The 26,264-nt window shown below is 44.5% G+C and overlaps 1 protein-coding gene across 1 annotated transcript; it reads right to left on the bottom strand.

Moving 5' to 3' along the window:
• Nucleotides 1-25,109, bottom strand: LOC310860043 (sex comb on midleg-like protein 4; the record flags this gene model as incomplete). Its single annotated transcript, XM_083766804.1, has 9 exons — nt 1-2,216; nt 3,225-3,400; nt 5,705-5,920; nt 7,812-7,940; nt 9,211-9,360; nt 10,545-10,751; nt 19,366-19,459; nt 22,283-22,626; nt 24,953-25,109. 9 exons carry the CDS (start codon nt 25,107-25,109, stop codon nt 2,094-2,096), a joined length of 1,596 nt encoding a protein of 531 aa, XP_083622930.1. The 3' UTR covers nt 1-2,093.
• Nucleotides 25,110-26,264: the final 1,155 nt, after the last annotated feature.

The raw sequence follows: 26,264 nt of genomic DNA, 5'->3' as shown, positions 1-26,264 counted from the left end.
TATTTCGCTTTTTTTTCTACAAAATAAATGTACATTCTGTTTGCCGATATAATTCATGGTTAAACCCATAAAACTGTACATCTGATGACATCATGGTCTGTCTTCGTTTGAACAACAGTGATTGTTTATAATAAACGCCTGGTGATGTGGGGGGGGGGGGGGGGGGGGGTGTCTGGGGGTCCGGGCCTAGGGACCGTCCGTTCGGCAGGCAGGCTTGGGATGGTTTTTCGTGAATCGACACGGATATTAACTAACGTTAACAAAACTGTAGATATGATGAAAGCCCTTTAGAAAATGTCCAGTTTTTTTGCACTTGTGGTGTGACAATCTGTCTGTCCGTAGAAATAAATATTAACAAGCCGATTCCGATTATGCGACGTTGACCCGGAAATAAAACCAGAACTAGATTGAGGAGTTTAACCACTTTACAGTTGAAAAGATTGGACTGTTTGTACGGTGGTTCTGAACCTTTTCAGGGCCGCGACCCCCCAAATAAATCATATTTGAACTATGCCCCACTCTTTCGCCAATGTTTGACCCGTTTTTAATGGTCTCTTTTTTATTATAAAAGGTATTAAAATGTTCTTAAAAGTCCTTAAATTGTCACTTTGCCGTCACCTGGGAACCCTCCCTGGGGACCCTCCCAAAACCATGACCCACGGGTTGAGAACCACTGGTTTTATGAGAAAATAATAAAATAAAGAATAGGAGGTTTAGGTGGTTAAACTCATGGCCATCTCGGCACACCATTCACACACAGGCAGCTGTTAACGGCTTCCACACAGAGAGAGACAGACAGAGAGACAGACAGACAGAGAGACAGAGAGAGATACAGAGAGAGACAGAGAGAGAGACAGAGAGAGACAGAGAGACAGACAGAGAGAGAGACAGAGAGAGAGAGAGAGACAGAGAGAGAGACAGAGAGAGAGAGAGAGAGACAGAGAGAGAGAGATACAGAGAGAGAGACAGAGAGAGAGACAGAGAGAGAGAGAGAGATAGAGAGAGAGAGAGAGAGAGAGAGAGATAGAGAGAGACAGAGACAGAGACAGAGACAGACAGAGAGACAGAGAGAGAGAGAGCACGATATGTCCACTAGATGTGATAGAGTCCTGTTCATGTTGACGGCCACTGTGAGCTCAGGATAAACCGGGTGATAAAAAACACAACTTTTCTTACTTACCTCCCGCATACTTTAGGTATAATAATATATGCATTATTAGTACTAATAACTACATGATAACAGGAAGTGTCGTGTCAGGAGATATGCTAGAATGTGTTCGAATTATCCTGACAGTAATACAAAATCACACCTGCGTGAACTGAGTGGTGCAACTCCCCTCTCTCTCTCTCTCTCTCATTAGCAGGCAACAGTGCAGCACTATCTCACTCTCTCCGTTTCTGGCACAACAGCGCCCCTACTGGTACTCATAGTCACATACAGTAGGTATGGTAGGTTAACGTCACATAGGTGAACACGGACATTAGGTTAACGTCACATAGGTGAACACGGACATTGAGTGGTTGCGCCACTCAAAAAAGACAATAATATATATTGTAGATATCTACTGTATATTATGTATAAGAAGAAACATTCTCCATCTTTGGGGGGAGATCCAAAAACCAGGATCAAGGATTTCATCTCAGTGAAAGAAAAAAATAACAGAAGAGGAGTAAAGACCTTGTGTGCACGTGTGCTCTGCAATGTAAACACTATGGGTGGTGGGGGGGGGGGGGGTCTGGTGGAAGTCGACGGTGCTTTTCACAGACGTTGGGGGTGGTTGGGGCGTGTGCCCCCTCAGAGGTTACAGAGTCGTTTTGGTGTTGTGGTTTAAGTCCAGGTGACTGCCTGCCGTTTCACTGAGTGCTTATTGTGTGTGTGTGTGTGTGTGTGTGTGTGTGTCACGGTGGTGCTAAGGTTTGCCTTGCTACAGCCTCTCTATGTGTTGGGGGTGGCACAGCTTCAGAACCGGGCCTCAGAGCCGGGCCTTCAGCCTCTCTATGTGTTGGGGGTGGCACAGCTTCAGAACCGGGCCTCAGAGCCGGGCCTTCAGCCTCTCTATGTGGTGGGGGTGGCACAGCTTCAGAACCGGGCCTCAGAGCCGGGCCTTCAGCCTCTCTATGTGGTGGCACAGCTTCAGCGCCGGGCCCAGTTTCAGCCCCATGTACTTCATCACCATGTCACTGCGGAGCAGCATCAGGGCCTTGCCATCAATCTCCTGTTGGAGGGGGAGGAGAGGGAGGAGGAGGAGAGGGAGGAGGAGGAGGAGGAGGAGGAGAGGGAGGAGGAGGAGATAGTCATTTGAACACATACCTACAGTAGGCGGAATTGTACATCTATGTAGATGTCTTCTCTACTTTGTAGTGACTCTGGAATGGATTGTCATAGCAACACATATGAGGGCTTGTAGGAAAGGTGAGGTTCTACTGAATCCAGCAATGCCAATTGTGTAAATGTAGCTTGCATAATCGTGGAGTTATGCCACAAAACATATATGGTGTCCCAAACGGGGGGGAAATAAAACTAATGAAATCTACAGTATCACATCAGTTTTATTTTTTACTTCAAGGGTGGGAAAACATAAAAACATAAAAAATTCACTTGAGTGGAAGTCCCCTAAATGCATGAAATGTCTCAAACTTGAGAATTGAGAAATTGTGAACAAATAGATGCCGCTTCAACAATAGTACAGAGAAAAATATGCAAGCCTACAGTGGAACTACTAACTATTATTATGTTGCAGCACATGACCTGGATGTGTTCCCTCATCAAGCCCAAATCTCAATATTCAGATCGGGAGCACAAAAATGTGATTGGGACATCCCCTAGTATCAATGTGATATCCATATCATGATATTAAGACTGGATATCGGAAGCTCCGAGAGGTTCAAAACTTGGCATACTTGAAGCCAGGACATACCTCTACATTCTAGGGGGGGGGGGGGGGGGGGGGGCGAGGGGTCTGTAAACCCATTCTGACCGGGCACCCATTTTGGTGTTGGCATCGTGTTATGCTTTAGCTATTTAAAAATAGCAGATCTACAAGCTCATATCGCGCCACCGAGTGGCGCGATACGAGCTTGTAGGTCTGCTATTTTTGAATAATCGAAGAACGACTGACATTTTTAGAATCTGATCTCAGGTCAGAATGGGTTCATCAGACCAGTGTGTGTCCAGTGGAAACCTTGTATGAATCTGATCTCAGGTCAGAATGGGTTAAACTCACGTGCTTCCTGAACAGCTCGGCGTGCGGGGCGAGGGCCGACGGGTCGGCGTCTCTGACGAACTGCATCACCTCCTCTATGGACCAGGAGGAGGGGCTCCGGCCCCCCCCCGCCCCGGGGGTCTTCACCACCCCCCCCTCTCTGTCCGCTGCCTCGGGGCCCGTGGTGGAGCTGGCCGCTGGAGAGACACACACAGCACGCACACACACACACACACGCGCACACACACACACACACACACAATGTGTAATGGCCATGTTTAAAACCAGGGGGGGCCAGTCAGACAGATATTTTGTGAAGCCACTAAGGAAATCGGGACTTCCTGAAAGTTCATATAATGGCCTGTTGTGGCGCTGTCATTGGGCCCAAAAAAACCCATAGCTCCATAGAGGTCCATGTATTTGGGCCCAACTTCACCTAGACTGCATTATCTTAGCTCTTCCATCGCCACTAGGGGGCGCAAAAAGTCCCTGACTGCCAGTTTCAATACGTTTTTTAATTTAATTTTAATTTATATTAAAATATATATATATATATATATATATATATATATTAATGCTGGGCCGTTATCGGCGTTAACGTTAAAAATTATCGCCATTAATCTATTCTCAAAGTGGGGTCTGGGAGCTGGGTCTGCATAAAGCGAGCAAACTAGGAATTTCACTTTGATAGTTTTACCTGGCCGAATTACTCTGTGGGAGGGAGAAGTCCTAACCTAACAGGGACAAGGTGAAATAAATTACTCTGAGAGCGGGGCGGTAACAAATCCTAACCTAACCGGACACGGTGAAATTAATGAACAGTGCGGCGTGCCACATCAAACGTCAGCATGCAGGACTCTGAACACGGGTTTGCTTCAGGGGAAATTTCTTTACAAGAAGCTTCCCAATGGAAACCTCGGTGCAATCCGCAGTAAATAAAGGAAATGAAGCAAACAATGTGGCGGGTGAGGAGCTGAACACAGTTGGAGACGGAGAAAGCATATTTTACGCAGCGCAAAGATGTCCCGTTACCGTGGATAGACGTGGTCGAATGAGGAGACTGAAGCCCTGGTCGCGAGGTGTACATTAATCAATTGCTTAAGAAAGAAGAACACTGCAGTGCAGTGTAATAGTATTATAGCCTACAGAATATTCTGTCTGTCTGTGCGTGCCGTAAACATGGAGTGCTGTCACTGTGTGGGGACTAGTGGGGACTGGAACTTTCATCTCAATAAACTGTAAACATTTTGCGCTGCTGTCTGTTATATCAGTGCGCTCAGCGCTGTGCCTCCATGCCAAAAAGAACAGTGTGTGGCACTGTGGCTGCGTGCGTATAGTGAGAGAGAGAGAGGGGGGGGGGGGGTCCGTATAGTGAGAGAGAGAGAGGGGGGGGGTCCGTATAGTGAGAGAGAGAGGGGGGGTCCGTATAGTGAGAGAGAGAGGGGGGGGGGGGGGTCCAGTCCCAGACGGCACGACACATGCACGTTATGAGTATAATTTTATCATAATAGATTTCACTGTGTTGTAGGCTGTGTTGTAGGCTAGGTTTATGAATGGAACACATTGATAAAGGTCCCCCCTGCTGCGTTTCCAATTGCTACGGATGACAGTGTGAAGGCAAACCGCAGCAAATTAAATATGCAAGAATCCCCAAATCTCCGCCCATACGCATGAGTCTACAAGTATTAGGTGAGAGTGTGACCTAATATGGCTCCGGGGAAAAGTGTTCGTCAAACTACTGACTGTAAACAGTTCTTCATCACCTCTAGGTTTACAGTTTAATTAATGTCATATCCCAGAAAAGGGGGTTGTTCTTGCACCCACTGTTTCAAATTGCCTGTATGGTAACGTGTTCATGGTTATTCGTGTTTAACTGAATAAACAATGTATAACACGCGTACATCGTATTGAACATTATTATATTTTCATTACCAATTATGATAGGGCTCCTGGTCTAATGGGCCACGTGGCCCGTTCAAGGATTTACTTCTGGTCATTATTTAGGTAGCGCACACATATTTTCAATGCTTTCGGCAGAGTTCAAATGAGCCATTTTAATCTAGATTCATCTAGATTAACTCCAGAATTGCAGTGAGATTAATCTAGATTAAAAAAAAAAAATCTATGCCCACCACTAATATATATATATTTTTTGCCCAACGTTATACACGTTTCAAGAAGTCGTTAACCCATTCTGACCGGGCACCCATTTTGGTGTCGGCATCATGTTATGCTTTAGCTATTGAAAAATAGCAGATCTACAAGCTCATATCGCGCCACCGAGTGGCGCGATACGAGCTTGTAGGTCTGCTATTTTTGAAAAATCGAAAGAACGACTGACATTTTTTTAGAATCTGATCTCAGGTCAGAATGGGTTCGTCAGACCAGTGTGTGTCCGGCGGAAACCTCGTATAGAATCTGATCTCAGGTCAGAATGGGTTAAAGGCGTTGTTGGCACTGTGGGAGCACAACACATGCCAGGCCCACGTGGAGGCGTTTACCTTCCACCCGCCGTAGCGTGGAGGCGGTGGTGAGCTCTCCGGGGTTGGAGGCGTGGCGCCTCAGCGGCGTGGCCACGCCCCCTCCCCCTCCTCCGGCCGGGTAGTACTGAGGGGGCGGGGCTGCGTGGTGGGGGCGGGGCGTCATGGAGTTGGAGGCGGAGTCCATGAAGCGCTGCTCCTTCAACAGGCCGCCGCCGTCGTGAGGCAGCGTCTCTGCTGGAGAGAGAGAGAGAGAGACATTAACACACAGAGAGAGAGGTAGAGAGACATTAAAGGAGAATTCCATGCTAGAAGGCTTTCTTACCTTTCTTTGTAGTCGTTGCGTCCCCACCAAAGAGGTCCAGGAGTTATTTTGTGCAAAAGCTCCTTATTGGCTATTTCCCCTACCATAAGCCCTAAATGAATTGCATTGAATTGAATGCGAATTGAATGGGGCTATGGGGTGTTGTGCTAATTCGCTTATTTCCATCGCTCAAAAATATTATTTCTTTGTATATATCCTCTCTTCATAATGTAAATAATATCCCAAGCGGCACAGTTTACTACTTCTTTTGATGGAAATAAGCGAACTAGCATAACACCCCATAGCCCCATTCAATTCCCATTCAATGCAATGCAATTCATTGAGGGCTTATGGTAGGGAAAATAGCCAATAAGGAGTTTTTGCACAAAAAAACACCTGGACCTCTTTGGTGGGGATGTAACAACTACAAAGAAAGGTAAGAAAGATAAGAAAGCATTCTAGCATGGAATTCTCCTTTAACATCCTTTAACAACAAAATCTGCCACAGATTCGAGTGCAGGTTTCGTAGTACACCCACGTCGCCACGGCATTTATAAAGTGATCGCAAACAGCTGATCCTTCCTTAATTTCGTTCCGACGTTAATAAATGTGACGGCTGAAATCTATCTGGCACGCCCTATGGAATCAAGCCTCGCCCTCGTTTTTGCGTCATGAACGTTCTGCAATACGACCAAACAACGCATTGGTAATCTATAGTTACACAATGGAAAAAGCAAATTAAAAGGTTTCCCCTTGCTGCCCACCTCACCTAACCTGACGCTGCCAGATCCAAGAAGCTTGCTACACACAATTTGTTTCACAGCTTATTGGGATCTGGGATCTCGGAAGCAAATTCGATGACGGGGCTGTTCCTTTTTTTCAAGATACTTGGTAGATGATTGGATGGGACCGTCTGTCTATCACCGTGTCGGCGTGCAAACACAACCAATCATATTGACGTGTCTATTATAGCTTCACATCCGGTTTCGCACATATCCCGCCCTTAGCTCACGCTGATTGGTTCGGTGCGGAGCGGATCGGTGTCAGCTCAACTCCCTGAGAGATCCCAGATGGATGCTGTGTTGGAGAACATGGTTACCCAATACCGCCCCCATCTGGCAGAGTCAGGTTACGCCCATAGACTGTAAAAAATATGGACAAAGCGTTCCCCGGGTCTAACATGAACGTAAAATGAAGCCTAAAATTCCTTGCAATGGAAGTCGCCATCTTTCTAGATCCGTTTGGGCCCAGCTGAGCCATTGGCTGGCCCAGACAACGAGGCAGGACTTCCCCCCTTCTTCTTCGTTGGTTTTTATTTTGACTCGAGTGGGTGGGGGATCCCGTTCATAGATTGTAACGGTAGCCACGCCCCTCAGAACATACGCGACTTTATGGTCATTTTTTTAATAAATCATCATTTTCCCAAAAGAATATTATGACATTAGAAATGAGACTTTAAACTAGTGACTGGAAGCAGAAAGTATTCGACTCCCCTGCACTTGCCTTTACAATTATTTCTTTTTTCACATTTTTAGTTTTATACATTTTAGGAGTGAAAACATATGTTTAGATGCCTGTGACCGCCTCTCAGCTGGTCAAACAATGCTGCTCCGCTGTTCTACGACAGACAAACAGGCGAGGACAAAGTGTACGCCAGCTCCCGACCAGACGTGACTTTTTGTCCTACTCAAGTTCAATTTCAACCTTTGGCGGAAATGGTGAATGCCGAAAATGTCGGTAATTTCGGCGTGCACCCATATTTTTGGCGTACGCTCGGTTGATAAATGAGGGCCAAAGAGAGAGAGAGGTAGAGCTGAGTTGTACCTTCTGATGGGTGGGCCTCAGTGCGTAGGTGTTTAGGGGACAGGGGCGCTGCGTACGGTGGGGAGACCCCCGGAGGACCCCTCTTACTAGCCCGACCCAGAGAGGTGCTCTCCATCGCCTCTTCTTTCACTAGACAGGAGAGAACACACACACACACACACTGTACTGTACTGTACTGTACTGTACTGTACTGTACTGTACTCTTATATATGAATATAGACGGCACTCAGAGGAAACCCTGAGGCGAAATGGACATAGTGGCCAAATTTGGTATTGCAGCGTGGGCCCCAAACACATGAACGCGCTGGTCCGTTGACTATCATTGTGCACGTTCACGACCGCAGCACGCTCATTCGCGTTTGTGCGCGTTTCCCGGCGCGTTCGTGCACGTTCAACGGCAGCGCGTTCATGTGTTTGGGGCCAATCCGTCCCAGAATGCACTCTGTTCCTACCCGGAAGGAGGAGTGAAATCGCCTCATGCGCTTTTGAGTAACTTAATGCAAGTGGATGGGAGGACCACTTAGCTGAGAGTGAGAGATCAAGCAGGGACCCCCACTATACATAGGCAATTATATTATAACACTGTGTTGCAGATTAAACTAGACAGACTTGTTTGACAGCACTACAACTGTGACCTGTAATTTTTGTTTTGTTTATTTGTTTCTTTTCTATTTATGTTGGTAACATTAATTCATCTATACTCAAAACCTCAAATTGACCTTTGAGATATAATAATTATACTATAGCCTATGGTTATTAGTAATCTAACAATTCCACAAAAACCAGCAGAGAGCAGACCCTTTGTTTACTTACAGAAGTCTATAAGTTGGGTTGTTTGAGATGCAGAGCTATACTACTAACCTAAAGTAAAACAATAAATTGCTTTGAATTTAAATGTAATGCATTTTTACATGTTTTGGGAAATTAATAGAGCTTTAACCCATTCTGACCGGGCACCCATTTTGGTGTTGGCATCATGTTATGCTTTAGCTATTGAAAAATAGCAGATCTACAAGCTCATATCGCGCCACCGAGTGGCGCGATACGAGCTTGTAGGTCTGCTATTTTTGAAAAATCTAAAAAAAGAACGACTGACATTTTTAGAATCTGATCTCAGGTCAGAATGGGTTCATCAGACCCAGTGTTTGTCCGGTGGAAACCTCGTATGAATCTGATCTCAGGTCAGAATGGGTTAATATACATCCGAATTGAATCGCCAATCAAATCGCATCGTATCGGTAGAGGGGTGAATCGTATCGCCAGGAGATTCCATGTATCGCTAAAGTATCGTATCGCTGCAGCAGTGCATCGAGATGCGTTATCTAATCGCGAGATGAGACGAGATTCACATGCCTAGTGTGAACGCACACAGGAAGTGAACTGCAGGAGGTGTTTTTACCTGACAGGGTCCTGAACTCCCTGAAGGGCTGGCTGCTGAACAGGAAGTCACACTGCAGGTGGCGACACACCGTCTCCAGGAAGCGCAGCACGAAGCCGGCGCTGGACGCCGAGGGCAGCTTCAGCAGGCGCACGCCGCCGTCCGTTCTCACTGAAAACACAAGACACAGCGCCACCATGAGGCTGTCTGCCGACACAGCACCATAGTACCACAGTACCACAGTACAAAACACAGACACAGCGCCACCATGAGGCTGTCTGCCGACACAGCACCATAGTACCGTGACACAGTACCACAGTACAAAACACAGACACAGCGCCAACATGAGTCTGTCTGCCGACACAGCGCCACCATGAGGCTGTCTGCCGACACAGCACCAGAGTACCATGACACAGTACCACAGTACAAAACACAGACACAGCGCCACCATGAGTCTGTCTGCCGACACAGCGCCACCATGAGGCTGTCTGCCGACACAGCACCACAGTACCACAGTACCATGTCGTTGCTGTGGTCCATAATATTGCAACTTGCGACACGGAGGAGAGTTGTTTTTATTTGTTTTCTCATGCCACCCATGTAATAGACATTTGAGTATTCATAGACCATTGCTGCACGTCATCTGTTGGTCTTTGATCAAGTAGCCTACACCAACGTTTTATAAGCTACTGTAGTCACTATTCATTGATTCACTGGTACACCAAAACAACAAAATCCATTTGAAAATAAATATCACTGTTCTCAGGTCGAATATTGATATGCGATTAAAATGTGATTAATTTAGATTAATGAATTGCAAAGCCTCTGATTAATTCGATTAACATTTTTAACCAAGCCCTATTTTTCATCTGGGAGCATTTTGACTAAATCAGTGTATCTACAGAAGAAAGCCAAACAAATAATGTACTGCACGTATTCAATACATGCAGTACATTATCTGTTTGGCTTAATATGTATTAATTTCACAATTTGAGTGGTGCTTTTTTTGTACTTTTTCTTCCCGGGACGGTATACATTTTCTTCGGGACGGTTCAAATTGTATTTTGGGACGGTTCAAATTGTATTTTGGGACGGTTCAAATTGTATTTTGGGACGGTTCAAATTGTATTTTGGGACGGTTCAAATTGTATTTTGGGACGGTTCAAATTGTATTTTGGGACGGTTCAAATTGTATTTTGGGACGGTTCAAATTGTATTTTGGGACGGTTCCGGGACGTTGGTGAAAAAAAGTTAGTCTGGAGCCCTGTTATTTATGTGCATTAGTTTTTTCCCCTAAATGTATCTGCTGCGGCTTATATTCAGGTGCTTTATAGTGCGTAAATGGTGGTACTGACCTCGGACCACCTCCCCTCCCCCGGAGTGAGTCTGCAGGGCGGGGAGCAGGACTTTGGGCTGATAGAGACAGTCTATGCATGACTGGACCGCCTCCTGGAGGACCCGGTTGGCCGGGCCGGGCCCGAAGTGGTCCGGCATGGAGCGCTGCATCTGCTTCCGGTCCAGGTGGGGGCCGCAGTTACCGTGCTTGTTCACGTACACGCACACTGCACGTACACACGCAGACAAGCACACACACACACACACACACGCACACACACGATATTGAGAATGAGTTCCATTTTCTTTTCTATTGCCCGTTGTATCTTAACCAGGGGGGCAGTCAGCCAGATATTTCGTGAAGCCTCATTTGAAATCGGTAGTTCATATAATGGCCTGTTGTGGCGCTGTACTGGACCCAAAAAGCCCCATAGCTCCATAGAGGCCCATGTATTTTGGCACAACTTCACCTAGACTGTATTACCTTAATAAACATGGTCATGAATACTTTCTTCTTCCAGTCACTAGTTTAAAGTCTCATTTCTCATGTCATAATATTCTTTTTGGAAAATTATGGTCCCATTTATTAAAGAAATGACCATAAAGTCGAGTATGTTTTGAGGGGCGTGGCTACCTTGGGATGAATTTGATTGACGTGCGAGCTTCAAGGGAGGTAGGCGTGTCTGGACTCGGATCCGAGTGTCAGTAACTTCAGGGCAGGTGTATAGTAGACTGTACAAATTTGTCTCCGAAACAAAAGTTTGGTTTTATAATTTGATTGTATCAGACGTTGACTTATTTTTGGATCGAACGTTACCCCGCCCTAAACCACCGCTTTTGCACGATTTTATTTCTCACTTCGATTCGACGAGGAGCAAGCCAACATGCCCTCGTGTTCTGCCTTTGGATGTACAAACCGCTGTGGCAAACCGTTGGGCACCCAACTGTTCCGGTAAGTTTTATGTTATGTTCCATTTGTTATCGATCACAATATGCAATACGTAATTTACTCGCTCTCCGTTTCCACAACGGGTTCATTATGGTTCATATGTAAGCGTGGCACCGTTGCGATACAACATTATTCGATGCTGTTACGCTTTTCACGTGAAAAGCATAACTGTTCTTATTGTATTTGTTTGATTGAATACTTTATTTACAGTTTGCATGGACAGGCATAGGGAAGTATAGGCCTACATTTACAATGCAATGCTGCTAAACCGATTGTCCATAAAGCATGTTGGCTTTTTTTCATTTGGGGTCATCGTGTACTAAATAAATTAGCCCCGCGAGTCAGAACCATAGACTGTAACCTAATGAAACACAGAACCCAATGGTAGTAAAGTTTCAGGGGGTTCCGAGAGGGCCGAGGGGCTATAAATTAATCTACACAAAATAGCAGACACACATTGCTGATTGCACCCTAGCCCTCCAAGCAGAACCCAAATGCTACTGAAGTTTCTGACATTTGGACGACTCAGAAAAGTTTTATGTAGGGTCCCGAGAGGGGCTAATTGCACCCGTGGTATAGTGTGCCTATAATTGTGGCCTTTCATAAATTCACAATTACAATTGCATGATGCTTTGTTATGGTGCGTTCACATTCACACGGTAGTATGTGTGATATATATCTGTTGCAATGATCATACTGTCGTGGACGTCGTGCATTTACAGCTTTTTTACAGTCTATGATTGAGAGCTTGTATAGATAGCCTTTTTTATAGCATAATAGTTCCCCCCTTTTCCCCTCACTGTATCTTTTCCGTTTTTGCTTCCTTTATGATGAATTCCTGTTCTGTTCATTAACTATATAGAAGTGTCTAATTGTATGTCTCTAAATGTTTTGATGAATTGAACAATGTGGACCCTGTTGTAAACAAGTGTAATGCTTAATTGGGTCGTCCACTCACAGTTAACAGTCTCTGTATTGAGTTTGTGCTTGAAATGTAGGCTACTGTAATTCTACAAACTGTTAATAAATGTTTCAATCAATCAAAACCATAGACTGTAGGTCAAACCAGTATCTTGGTCGGATATGACATTACAGCAAAGGTTAGCCCCAGTCTCTGATTGTGTGTGTGTGTGTGTGTGTGTGTGTGTGTGTGTGTGTGTGTGTCTCTCTCTCTCTCTCTCTCTCTCTCTCTCAGTTTTGGAACCGACAAAGACAGGCAGAAGTTATGGGTGTCAAAGATGAGGAGAGCGAACTGGGAGCCTACAAGCTATGCCCGTCTTTGCAGTGAGCATTTCGAGGATGATCAGTTGATCTACAAGCTCATGTGTAGATGTAGATTGGCTAGTTTTATAACCATCTTATGTTGCAAATTGCAAATAAGTTTAGGGATAAGGCGTGGTGCAAGATAGAGCCCTGTGTCTCCCAGACAATCAATATGCCAATATACCTGCCACTAAAAACATTTTCTCTCTAGTTTCTCTCTCTTTTCTTCCTCTACATTTCTCTCTAGTAATTCACAGGACAGTAGTAAGGAGTTACGATGACATCAACCAGAGACTGAGGCGTCATTCCACCATCGCTGTTGCAGGGTTAGTCAACTTCTATTTGCTCATTCCATTCCTGTGTGAAATCTTCCCAAGATGATATTGTTAAATGATGCAGTGCTGTTCTCTGTATTATTTCTAATTGGGTGTTTGTGCTTGTTGCAGTTGAGAATCAACGTGAGATCCTTCCATCAGCGCAGAAGAGGCTTAAGATAAGTCATGCACACATATAATAATAATCTCCTATGCTATAAATGTTAATTTAAAATATATATTTTTAAATTATGAATAATACACAATGTGTATTTGTCATCTAGGAGTATGTTTACTGAACCTCTTGTGTTCTATTTCTATCTGCTATCTATTTCTTCTATTCTTTTCTCTCCTTCTCTCTCTCTCACTTTCTCTGTCTTTCACAGCCTGTCTTATTAAGGGAGACGCAAGAGGTGGCCGGACCGGAGACTGGACCACGATCTGTCTGTGCCATACTTGGAGACACATGCGGAGACTAGACCGGACACTGGACCTCAATCATCTCTTGAAGGAAAACTGGAGGACAATCAACTTCATATAATAACGAGAAACGCTGTGTCTGAAATCAGTCAGTTATTGCTATATAATATGTACAATACTATCACGCAGAACTCAACACCCACATTTCCAGCTACATATAGTGCACAGTTTGTTTAATGCACACCACTATTTGAGTTAATTGTAGCATTTGTTTTAGCCTAAAGTCAGTGTGTTCCAATTACATGAAGGTGGCTGTAAGTAACATTATTTTGTAAGTTAATTTAGGCCTATATATTTTCAGAATGTACACATAGACATAGATCATACACTGACCTTGTAGCTCCCATTAGCACTATTACATTATCAAGGTTTGCAACGTTTTGACCCAGTGTGGGTATTTGTCAGGTACCTGACAGAGCCTCACACTGGATTAAAAGCTCGATATTTATTAAAGCGCTTCTAAGATCTACAAGATCAGTGTGCGAACTGCCTTCCTCCGATGTACATTGGCCACCTGTACAATGTTTGAGATATGTGTGTGTGCTTCCCATTTGGACTCCATTTATAGTTCAAATCATATCACTTGCACAATGTACATCGTTGCTCTCGGGTAGAAACCTTGTATGTTCAATGGATCCATTGTAGTTATTCAGTCACTCACAAGCTATTAATAGTTTTCAAAAAGTAATATTTAATTAACACCAGCCATTCTTTTTAATTCGTTTTGACAGTAAATGCACAGAACTACAAGCTCACAAAGTGTTGTGAGCTTGTCGGTCTGTTTGTTTTCACTATACATTTGCATGACTAAGTAGGGCATTAATTTCCAATACAAGGTTTCTGCCAGAAAGCAAGGATTAGGCTCTTTAACATCATTGTGTTTTATTAAACCATTAATATCCCCCCATCTCAGAATGTTTAGTGGACCAGAAGCCAATATTTGAGTTATAAATGTTTGCTTCAATTTCTTTTCCAATATTTAAGTCTGGTGGGAAAAGTTCTCAGATGTTTCTGAGCTCAGATGTGCTCAGATGTTTCAGCCTTTTGGTGTTTAGCTATTGAAAAATAGCAGATCTAAAAGCTCATAGCGCAGCACTCAGTGCCTCGCTATGAGCTTTTATATCTGCGATTTTTTTTAAATCTTTGAATATATATATTCTTTAAGATATTTTAACTCAAATCTTTGCATCTGGAGTGTCCCTGGAACAACGTATTTGTCTGCAATGTAGAACTACCGTACTGTTAAAAGGAAGTCTGTTTAATTTACTTGAGACTACTTTACTGCTGATCTACAAGCTCACAATGCGAGCTTTTAATATTTTATGGCTGAAATGTATATAGGGCTGAAGTGGTTAATGTATGTTTTGTAAAATAATCACTCAACAAAAATTTACTTTCCAACACTTAAATAAATGCATTTCGGTTTCAAACTAAGCATAGTCTTGAGTATCTTATTGCTAGTTTTGTTTAAAAATGCCAGCTACCATTATTCATGAGTCCGTGTGTGTGTGTGTGTGTGTGTGTGTGTGTGTGTGTGTGTGTGTGTGTGTGTGTGTGTGTGTGTGTGTGTGTGTGTGTGTGTGTGTGTGTGTGTGTGTGTGTGTGTGTGTGTGTGTGTGTGTGTGTGTGTGTGTGTGTGTGTGTGTGTGTGTGTGTGTGTGTGTGACACTTAACTCAGCTTGGGGGTAATGTATTCATGTTAAGAGTTTGTTTTACTTGTGTCTCACACAAGTGCAGTGCAGGTACAAATGTACATTTGTTATGGTTAAAACCACTGAAGAAGTGATGCTTTTGGTAAAATCAGAATATTTATTTACAGGAAAAATATACGGTAGGCCTACCTACAATGAAATTAAAACAAAAAAAATGATTCACAGGAGGCAGGCATTGATCACCCCATGTGCACAGTGCACACGCCCCCACCACCTCGTTCAGCAGTCTCTCAGTATCTGCCAGAGACCATGGGGTGGTGAGACTGGGGTGGCATACAGGGAATGAGGGAGGGCAGAATCCTGGGAGTGCGGGACAAGGAAGAGCAGCTTGGAAGAGTGAACAGTGTTATGGACACAAGTGCTGACAAAAAAATAGATATGTATTAACAAAAACAACACATCACATACGGCCTGACACTGTGAACTATGTTCAGTGCTTCAAATAATACACCATTAAAACTCACCTTCATCAGCAGAAAATTATCAGACTTGAACAATTTACTGTTGATGAATTTGGGCTTTAATGGACTCGGCAAAACTGTTTAAAAATATGTCATTTCCCCTATTGGTCAAATGAACTCGATCATGCAGAAATAGCCCAGGAGTGTCAAACTTTATGTGAGGGTGATCAACAAAGCTGCCACTTAAACAATGAACATATGTAGCCATAACACTGTTCACAAATCGACGACCCTTGTCGATCTTCCCCGGATTGGCACCAGTCTTCCACCTGCATCTCTGAGTGATGGCAGAGAACATTATCTTCATCTGTGGAAGATGCAGATGGAGCTGGTGCAGGTCCTCCTTCATCACTGCGACAAGTTTGGCACTTGAGATGTCACCACCAAGGTCATTACCACCGCAGTGAATCAGGAGAACATCCGGTACTGCTCTCCCTTGTAGAGCCTGGTAAAAGAAGGGGAGGAGGCTTTTCCACCGTAGACCACCCCAGCCAAACCAATGGATGTAGCTGGTGGCATCCACACCAAGATTGTTCCCCATGGTCTCCAGAGCTCTTTCCTCCCCACGCCGGACATAGCTGTCCCCAATGATCCAGATGGACACCATGGCTGTTGAGATTGAGAACCATAAACAATAGTTGGTTACTACACATTTTAAAATGAAAGTCAAGGAAATGTATTTATCTATTTGTACTTAATAATAAATAAAAAATAAAATGAAACCCAGACTGGACAACAATAACTAACAATAACAAAAATAATGAATTAATCAAAACCAATGCAAAACTACATTCTAGAAACATAGTTTAAACCTCAGCAGTAAAATTATTGTAGTATCATGCTTTTACTAGATCATCATGTAGGTAGGCCTAGCAGACCTTCATGATTCATGTACTAAATTATAGCTTGAATGTACCTAATATTAATGATATGCCATTCATGAAAGAGATAAGTCCTATATAATTGTATAACCTAATATCCAATCCAACTATAAGAAATCAAGACTGCACAGAGATTATTTACAGAAAGTTGCTCAAAACCCGGTGGAAGTCTTGACAGAGAGAGCAAAATGAGTGATGATGACTATTATAGCTGCATGTCTAATACAATCAGAGTATATCACGCTGCTTTTATTATTACGGCTAGTCTTTTTAATCATGGTTGAGACTATCTGACGTGACGATAAAAGAGAAGCAGCTAAGAGGCAAATAAAATGCATTAGGCTACGTGAAAACAGTGAAGATATTCAAAGTTAAAGTTAACGTTACACTATAGGATTTGAAGAACAAAGCAAAAGCAAACACTGCTGGGGGGAACAAAATAAACAATAATCCAACGTGAGTGTGGTATTCATTTTTACACACTACTAGGATTAACACGTAGGCCAAGTATACAAATATACAATTTACCTTGTATGAAGAAAAAATATCGTCTTGACGGAGCTGAAGTTATTCAGACGGAGCTGAAGTTATTTCTTTGTAGCTAGTAGTTTGTTTACGATCATACAGACTAGCTTGGGGGCGTGATTTTGGTACTGAGTGACAGCCCACCCGATCCACCCCCCGCTCGAGTCAAAATAAAACCAACGAAGAAGAAGGGGGAAGTCCCGCCTCGTTGTCTGGGCCAGCCAATGGGCCAGCTGGTACCAAAACGGAGCCAGCCAATGGCCAGCTGGTACCAAAGATGGCGACTTACATCAGGTCATTAGCATATCATTTCAGGCTTCATTTTACGTTCATGTTAGACCCGGTGAACGCTTTGTCCATATTTTTTACAGTCTATGATCTTAACCTGACGCTGCCAGATCCAAGAAGCTTCCTACACAAGTTTGTTTCACAGCTTATTGGGATCTGGGATCTCGGGGAGCCAAATCGATGACGGGGCTGCTGTTCTTTTTCAAGATACTTGGTAGATGATTGGATGGGACCGTCTGTCTATCACCGTGTGGGGCGTGCAAACACAACCAATCATATTGACGTGTCTATTATAGCTTCACATCCGGTTTCGCACATATCCCGCCCTTAGCTCACGCTGATTGGTTCGGTGCGGAGCGGTTCGGTGTTAGCTCAACTCCCTGAGAGATCCCAGATGGATGCTGTGTTGGGGAACATGGTTACCCAATACCGCCCCCATCTGGCAGCGTCAGGTTATGTTGTATCATGAGCTACGTCAAAAGTTATTTTAACAGATGTAAAAATATAGATCTGATGTGGTTAAGAGATGCAGAGCGACTGAGATGGATTTTCGAACAAAATATATTTGCATTAGCAGAATATATAGAGAAAGCTCGGGACATACGGACAAAGAAAACTTATGTGTGACGTATTTTATTTTATTTTTATGATGATGCTTATTTCTGTTTTTGTTTTGATCAAATACTTGGTGTAACTTCTGTGTAGGGAAGTGAACTTGTGATATTGTAACCCATTCTGACCGGGCACCCATTTTGGTGTCAGCATCATGTTATGCTTTAGCTATTTAAAAATAGCAGATCTACAAGCTCATATCGCGCCACCGAGTGGCGTGATACGAGCTTGTAGGTCTGCTATTTTTGAAAAATCGAAGAGCGACTGACATTTTTAGAATCTGATCTCAGGTCAGAATGGGTTCATCAGACCAGTGTGTGTCCGGCGGAAACCTCGTATGAATCTGATCTCAGGTCAGAATGGGTTAAGTTGATGGTGTCTTATAATCCCGTAAGGGATGGGTCTTAAACGACAAGACACGAAAATAGAAATTCATTCATTCATTCACGCACGCACGTGTTAAAGTACTCATTATGCCAAATGTTTTGAATTAATAATCTAAATCTGGTGGGTTACTAAGATGTCAAATAACAGTATAGTGGAGTAAAACTAAAAGTAGTAGAAGTATAAAGTATCAATACCATGGAAATACGCGAGTAAAGTTAGAAGCACCTGAATGTCCGTTTAGACTAATGTCAAACTGGGGGTCCTTGAGAAAGAAATAAAGGGACGCTCCGCACACTCAGATCTGTTGCACAATCAATGTATTTATTTGGCAAGCTTTCGGTCTACTGACCTTCTTCAGGCATCAAACTGGGGGTCCTTGAAATTAATGGGGGGGGGGGGGGGTCGAATTAGTGTCAATTTAGGGGTCCTTGACATGAAATAGTTTGGGAACCACTTTTTCTAGCCCATTTTGACCTGAGATCAGATTCTAAAAATGTCTTCTACATCCTGACAGTGTTCTGAAAAAGCTAACGTTTCGTCGTTCTTCGTCTTTTCAACTAATAGCAGACCTACAAGCTTGTAGCTTGTAGATCTGCTATTTTTCAAATATATTTTTTATCCCACGATTTTGTAACCCATTTTTCACCCCTGTGTCAATCATCTAATGTGATCCTGGGCTCTACACACCCTCCGCCAACCTAGTCCCCATATATGGGGGACAAGGGGAGAGCAACGGACTTGAACTCATGCTTCCTTCATGCCTGAGTGTCCAAGTTGCTCCTTTTACACCTGACAGGGGGGGGGGGGGGAGTTTCCCTGGCTGGACGTAGCGCGTGGAAGGAACACGTTATTCCAACCAGTTCCTTTCCCCTCCATCAGGCGCCCCGGCTGGCCAGGGGGAGGCAGTTTAGAGACCAGGATCACCACAGCGTTGTGGTTGAATATAAAGGTGATCATTTGATGTGTTACCTGTGGAGACCACAGCATTGTGGTTGGCAGGGCTCTCCTGAGGCACCTGGATGCTGGGAAGCTGGGCGGTGGTCTGGGGGAGCTTGGGTTTTCTCTGGGGAAAAAAACACAAGACACACACTTTTTACTTTATTTGAATCCACACATTACAATTCATTTGACAAGGAAACAAATATAACGGGGGTTGACAGTTCATGTTCACTTAAGGATACACATGGCACCTCCTCCTCCTTCACACAGACAAACTGCCTATAACAGCCCAGGCTTTACTTTATGCTTCTCTGCCTTACGTTGTGACCAGGCTTTACTTTATGCTTCTCTGCCTTACGTTGTGACCAGGCTTTACTTTATGCTTCTCTGCCTTACGTTGTGACCAGGCTTTACTTTATGCTTCTCTGCCTTACGTTGTGACCAGGCTTTACTTTATGCTTCTCTGTCTTACGTTGTGACCAGGCTTTACTTCATGCTTCTCTGCCTTACGTTGTGACCAGGCTTTACTTTATGCTTCTCTGTCTTACGTTGTGACCAGGCTTTACTTTATGCTTCTCTGCCTTACGTTGTGACCAGGCTTTACTTTATGCTTCTCTGCCTTACGTTGTTACCAGGCTTTACTTTATGCTTCTCTGTCTTACGTTGTGACCAGGCTTTACTTTATGCTTCTCTGCCTTACGTTGTGACCAGGCTTTACTTTATGCTTCTCTGCCTTACGTTGTGACCAGGCTTTACTTTATGCTTCTCTGCCTTACGTTGTGACCAGGCTTTTCTTTATGCTTCTCTGCCTTACGTTGTGACCAGGCTTTACTTTATGCTTCTCTGCCTCACAACAAGCTCACAACGCGTCGCAGCGCGACGCGTTGTGAGCTTGTAGATCAGCTATTTTCAGCATGCAACCAAGTGAAAAATGACTTATACTGGATCTCTTGTCCACTAGTCCCTTCCTAACATTTTAGTCTAGTTTTTATTTGTCGACGACATTGTCAGTATATTTAGTCTTAGTTTTAGTCATCGTAGCTTAGTTTTCATTTAGTTTCCATTTAGTTTTTGTCAGTGAAAATAGGTAGTCGACGAACAATTTTCGTCTTAAAGGGATTGTGACATTTAAAACACATTTTTGTAGATTTTTTGGCTTTTTTGGCTTTTCTTGACATCAATGTCACCAAAAAAAAACGAAGTTTGAACATTCAGTGTATTCTCTGCTTTCTGGACTTCTGTGAATAATTATGCAAAAATGTCTCATCTGGTTGGACGGCAGAGATATACGTAGATCTCCGCTAAAACTCCGCCCCCTCCCCTCTGCTCCCTGCCTAGTGCCTACCCTCTCTTCTCCGCTTCCTCATTGTGATCGCGACTTTGTTTCTTTGTAATACTTACTAATAATGGCTTCTAGAGAAAAATCAATCTGCTCTGTTGTTGGCTGTGTCAATCAACACAAGTCCTTACACTGGATACCAACTGGCCTAGATGACTCTTTTATTTTTGGATGACTTCCTACCAAGTTGTCAAAGTAGCGCATCTTGGGTTGACAGGAAAGGGGGAATTACCGACATCTACAGGCTAAAATAATGTGTTTTTCCATGGCTTTTCAGGATGAAGATTAGACATACACAAAAACGAGAAAAAAATAAATACTGGAGTGGAGTTGAGTGTTCAAACTTTTTAGACACGTTTGAAGGACCATGGCCAAGACTTTTAATGTTGTTAAAATTATGTTATAAATCATGTCATAATACCTTTAAAGGACAACTTTAGTTTTTTTCAACCAACGTTCATGTTTTAGGTTGTTATTAGAGAAAGTAAAAGATGAGTGTTATTTATTTCTCATTTGCTGCTTCCTTTCGTTTTAGGGAATTTAGCTGTTTTTGACAGGGGGGCGGGGGCATTCGAACATGGGTGCATCTTTATTTACAAAATATTATGGCGATTTATTTTTTTATTATTTACTATAGTCCCCAATAAATTACATCTGGCCACAAAAGATCACAGGATCTACTGAATGTGAAGGTAGCCTATACTGGGGGGAAGCCACACTGTATCATAGGCTCAATATGCCAGTTTGACACATTCAGTAGATCCCGTGATCTTTTGTGGTCAAAATAATTTATTGGGGTCTAGTAGGACTATAGTAAATAATAAAAAAATAAATCGCTATAAAATGTAGTAAAAAAAATACATATTTAGCCCCATGCTCGAATGCCCCCGCCCCCCTGTTAAACCAGCTAAAATTCCCTAAAACGAAAGAAAGCAGCAAATGTAACTCTCATCTTTTACTTTCTCTAATAACAACCTATGACATGAACCTTGGTTGAAAAAAACTAAAGTTGTCCTTTAAGTTTTAGTCGACGAAAACAACACTGGTTCTTACCTTGCTCCCCGGCTTGGGGCCTCGTAGGGGCCACGGTGTGAGCTGGGTGTTCTTACCTTGCTCCCCGGCTTGGGGCCTCGTAGGGCCACGGTGTGAGCTGGGTGTTCTTACCTTGCTCCCCGGCTCGGGGCCTCGTAGGGCCACGGTGTGAGCTGGGTGTTCTTACCTTGCTCCCCGGCTTGGGGCCTCGTAGGGCCACGGTGTGAGCTGGGTGTTCTTACCTTGCTCCCCGGCTTGGGGCCTCGTAGGGGCCACGGTGTGAGCTGGGTGTTCTTACCTTGCTCCCCGGCTTGGGGCCTCGTAGGGCCACGGTGTGAGCTGGGTGTTCTTACCTTGCTCCCCGGCTTGGGGCCTGGTAGGGCCACGGTGTGAGCTGGGTGTTCTTACCTTGCTCCCCGGCTTGGGGCCTTGTAGGTGCCACGGTGTGAGCTGGGTGTTCTTACCTTGCTCCCCGGCTTGGGGCCTCGTAGGGGCCACGGTGTGAGCTGGGTGTTCTTACCTTGCTCCCCGGCTTGGGGCCTCGTAGGGGCCACGGTGTGAGCTGGGTGTTTTTACCTTGCTCCCCGGCTTGGGGCCTCTCTTCTTGTAGAGCCGCGGTGTGATCTGGGTGTTATCGGGCGCGCTGCCGCTGGTGGCGGAGCCGTTGTTGTTTCCGTTGTTGGCGCTGTTGTTGTTGCTGTTGTTGTGGGCGGCCGCGGCGGCCTCGGCCACGGCCTTGAGCAGGGCGATGGTCTCGCTCTTGGGGCGTCGGCCCCTCACCCCCTTCCTGACGGGCAGCGGGGGCAGCGGGTTGGGCAGCCGGTACGGGGCCTGCATGGAGCGGCGGCTGGGCTTGGAGGAGGCCGGAGACGACGAGGCGGCCGACGAGACCACCTGGTGGGGGTTCTTTGGCAGAGGGACTACAGAGAGGGAGAGGGAGAGGGAGAGGGAGAGGGAGAGGGAGAGGGAGAGAGACAGAGACAGAGACAGAGACAGAGACAGAGACAGAGACAGAGACAGAGACAGAGACAGAGACAGGGAGAGGGACAGAGAGAGACAGAGAGAGAGAGGGAGAGGGAGAGGGAGAGGGAGAGGGAGAGGGAGAGGGAGAGGGAGAGGGAGAGGGAGAGGGAGAGGGAGAGGGAGAGGGAGAGGGAGAGGGAGAGGGAGAGGGAGAGGGAGAGGGAGAGGGATAGAGAAATAGAGAGAGACAGAGAGAGAGACAGAGAGAGAGAGAGAGAGAGAGAGAGAGAGAGAGAGAGAAATTATTACTATGGAGCCACAATTACACCCACTATAAACACCACTCTTCTCACCACAGTTCTTTATCCCATCGACGCCTGACGTCGAAATAAATAAATAAAACTTTCGCTCTGAAAGAACACATATTCAAAGATATGTGCCGCATTTTTACGATTTTTCTAAAATAGCAGACCTACAAGCTCTTAGCGCGCCACTCGGTGGCGCGCTATGAGCTTGTAGATCTGCTATTTTTCAATAGCTAAAGCATGACAATAATGCTTAGTTAAAACACCAAAAGGGGTTCCCAGAACAGAATGGGTTAAAGTCTGTTAATTGGCACCCGCGCCTCGCCCGATGCCAGATTGTTTGGGGCCCTGATGGGGGGACCCAGACCACAAATTACAGATGTTTTGACCCATATTTTGTCCTAAAGTGGAACATTTTCTAAAAAAACAAATAACATTTTATTTTGATTAAACGTCCATTAGAGAAAATGAAACTTTCAAGCAGATCTATAAGCTGACATCACATTGTGAGCTTGTAGATCAACAAGCAGACATCACATTGTGAGCTTGTAGATCTACAAGCTGACATCACATTGTGAGCTTGTAGATCTATGAGCTGACATCACATTGTGAGCTTGTAGATCTACAAGCTGACATCACATTGTGAGCTTGTAGATCTACGAGCGGACATCACATTGTGAGCTTGTAGATCAACAAGCAGACATCACATTGTGAGCTTGTAGATCTATGAGCGGACATCACATTGTGAGCTTGTAGATCAACAAGCAGACATCACATTGTGAGCTTGTAGATCTACAAGCTGACATCACATTGTGAGCTTGTAGATCTACAAGCGGACATCACATTATGAGCTTGTAGATCTACGAGCGGACATCACATTGTGAGCTTGTAGATCAACAAGCAGACATCACATTGTGAGCTTGTAGATCAACAAGCAGACATCACATTGTGAGCTTGTAGATCTACAAGCGGACATCACATTATGAGCTTGTAGATCTACGAGCTGACATCACATTGTGAGCTTGTAGATCAACAAGCAGACATCACATTGTGAGCTTGTAGATCAACAAGCAGACATCACATTGTGAGCTTGTAGATCAACAAGCAGACATCACATTGTGAGCTTGTAGATCAACAAGCTGACATCACATTGTGAGCTTGTAGATCTATGAGCAGACATCACATTGTGAGCTTGTAGATCAACAAGCAGACATCACATTGTGAGCTTGTAGATCTATAAGCAGACATCACATTGTGAGCTTGTAGATCTACGAGTTGACATCACATGTGAAACTATGGTTTGGCATTGGACAGTCAATTTTTGTCCTCAATTCCTCAATTCCATGACTCGCTAGGGGTACACAAGCACACACACACAGCAAAAAATAAATAAATAAATCAACATCATCTGCTATCAGCCAGATTGTTATGTCAAAACATCCGAATTAAGAACCTCAACACGGATTCTCCTGGAGGCTTAAACATGCCTAAAATCAGATCTTGAATACAACAAAACTTATACTCAGGATTAAACTGGAGAAAATGTAAAAGTGATTGGATCAGACTTCCTTCGGATACACGGCGAATGCATTCATTCCTTTGCATTGTGCCTACACATGTTGCGACCGAAGGTGCACTGAAGTCTTTCAGTGCCTCTCCCCCCAAAAGACGACTAATTAGGTCCGCGAGCACCGTTGTGCATCGACGGCGTCCAACGCGAGATTCAAAACAGCTTCCTTTGTGTCCTCTCTGCGTGCAGACCGGTCCGTACGGGCCGCTCTAACCGTGAGCAGCAGATAAGCATCTATCCAGCTAAAGTGTCCCCCAGGCCAGGCTGGGTCAGGGGGGAGGGGGGGGGGGGGGGGGGGGGGGGGGGGGAAAGACCCCAGAGGAGGGGGCTTTGACACAGGGATTAGAGCTGGCCTATTCTGAAGAACCCCCACTGACTCTAGGGGGGGGGAATATAGAGGTCTTATACACGTAGAGCAGTGGTAGTCGCTGGAGCGAGGGGCGTCTTGTTTATGCTTGTGTTTGTTTTGTAGGGGCTTTTCCGGGACCTTCAGGCAACGAACGTTGGTTCTACAAACGGCAGATCGCAGAGTGCATAGGGGTTCTGCCGCCTGGAGCAGCCCCATGCGCGTTTTATGGATCATAGAACGAACGTACCGGTATGCCCTCTCTCTCTCCATCTCAGACGTTCTCTCTCTCTTTCGCGCGCGTGCGTGTTAGAGAGAGACGCTCTCTCTAACACGTCTCTCTCTCTCTCTCTTCCTAATCCTTCCTGACCGGTCCGCGATACATGTGTGCATATAGAAGACTGTAGCCTACGCACTAGTGCACTGATTGACAGCAGGCCGCGTGACCCGCGTCGGCAAGATGATTGTACTTAATCCTCCCGTTTCACTGCTAAAATAAAACCATATTTCTTATGGAAAACAGTGTGTGTAATTCTTCTTCTTCCTCGTTGTAATATTGTTATGTTTAATGGTTAATAGTGCGCATTGTATTATGGAAAATAAACTGTGTATTTGTCTGTTTTTTTATGCGTAAAATAGCAACAACAAAAAATCTTAACAGATAGCGGTTAATTAGCCGGCAAGTCCTGGCGGTAACCGGTGAATACAATCTTTCCATTTTGCCAGCCCTAATCCTGACCGTTTACAAAAAAAGTTAACAAAAAGAAAAACTGTTTCTATGTCAGTGGTTCTCAAACCATTTCATGTCAAGGACCCCCAGAATTATATGTATTTGGCCGTAATTTTTATTAGAAATTTGATTAGAAAGGGTTAACCCATGCATCTCCAATGTGCTACATTTCATCTTAATGAACAACATTAAATATTCAGCATCTAGATCTGTCATTTTGATTGGATCTTTCACCAGTGGAACGGGAAATTACTCCGAAATGTCTCATTTTCTCCCCCCCCCCCCCCCGGTGTTTAATACACAGACAATTAACTCAGAGAGGGTATAATTGGAACACATTTGTACACCGAGTCAAATTTAGATTTTAGTTTTAGTCATGGTCTTCTGCTCTACCGGTTCAGCGGTATAGAGCGGCCGCTTGGGAACCGGAAGGTTCACCGGTTCGAGAGCTCCCCAGAGTCGGTGTCGAAGTAGAGAGCAACACTCTGAACCCCTAATTGCTGCCGATGTGCAGGTTGGTACCTTGCATGGTTCCCTCTGGCCATGGTTCATGACTCTCGTATTCATACGAGAGTCATGAAGTAACTGCACCTTGTGTTTGGCGCTCGCTACATTTACAATGTTTCCGTATATATAAACATTCG

Source organism: Protomyctophum parallelum (genome assembly GCF_964188405.1).
Source record: "Protomyctophum parallelum genome assembly, chromosome: 6".
NCBI classification, from domain to species: domain Eukaryota; kingdom Metazoa; phylum Chordata; class Actinopteri; order Myctophiformes; family Myctophidae; genus Protomyctophum; species Protomyctophum parallelum.
This window is presented reverse-complemented; position numbering and strand designations above follow the sequence as displayed.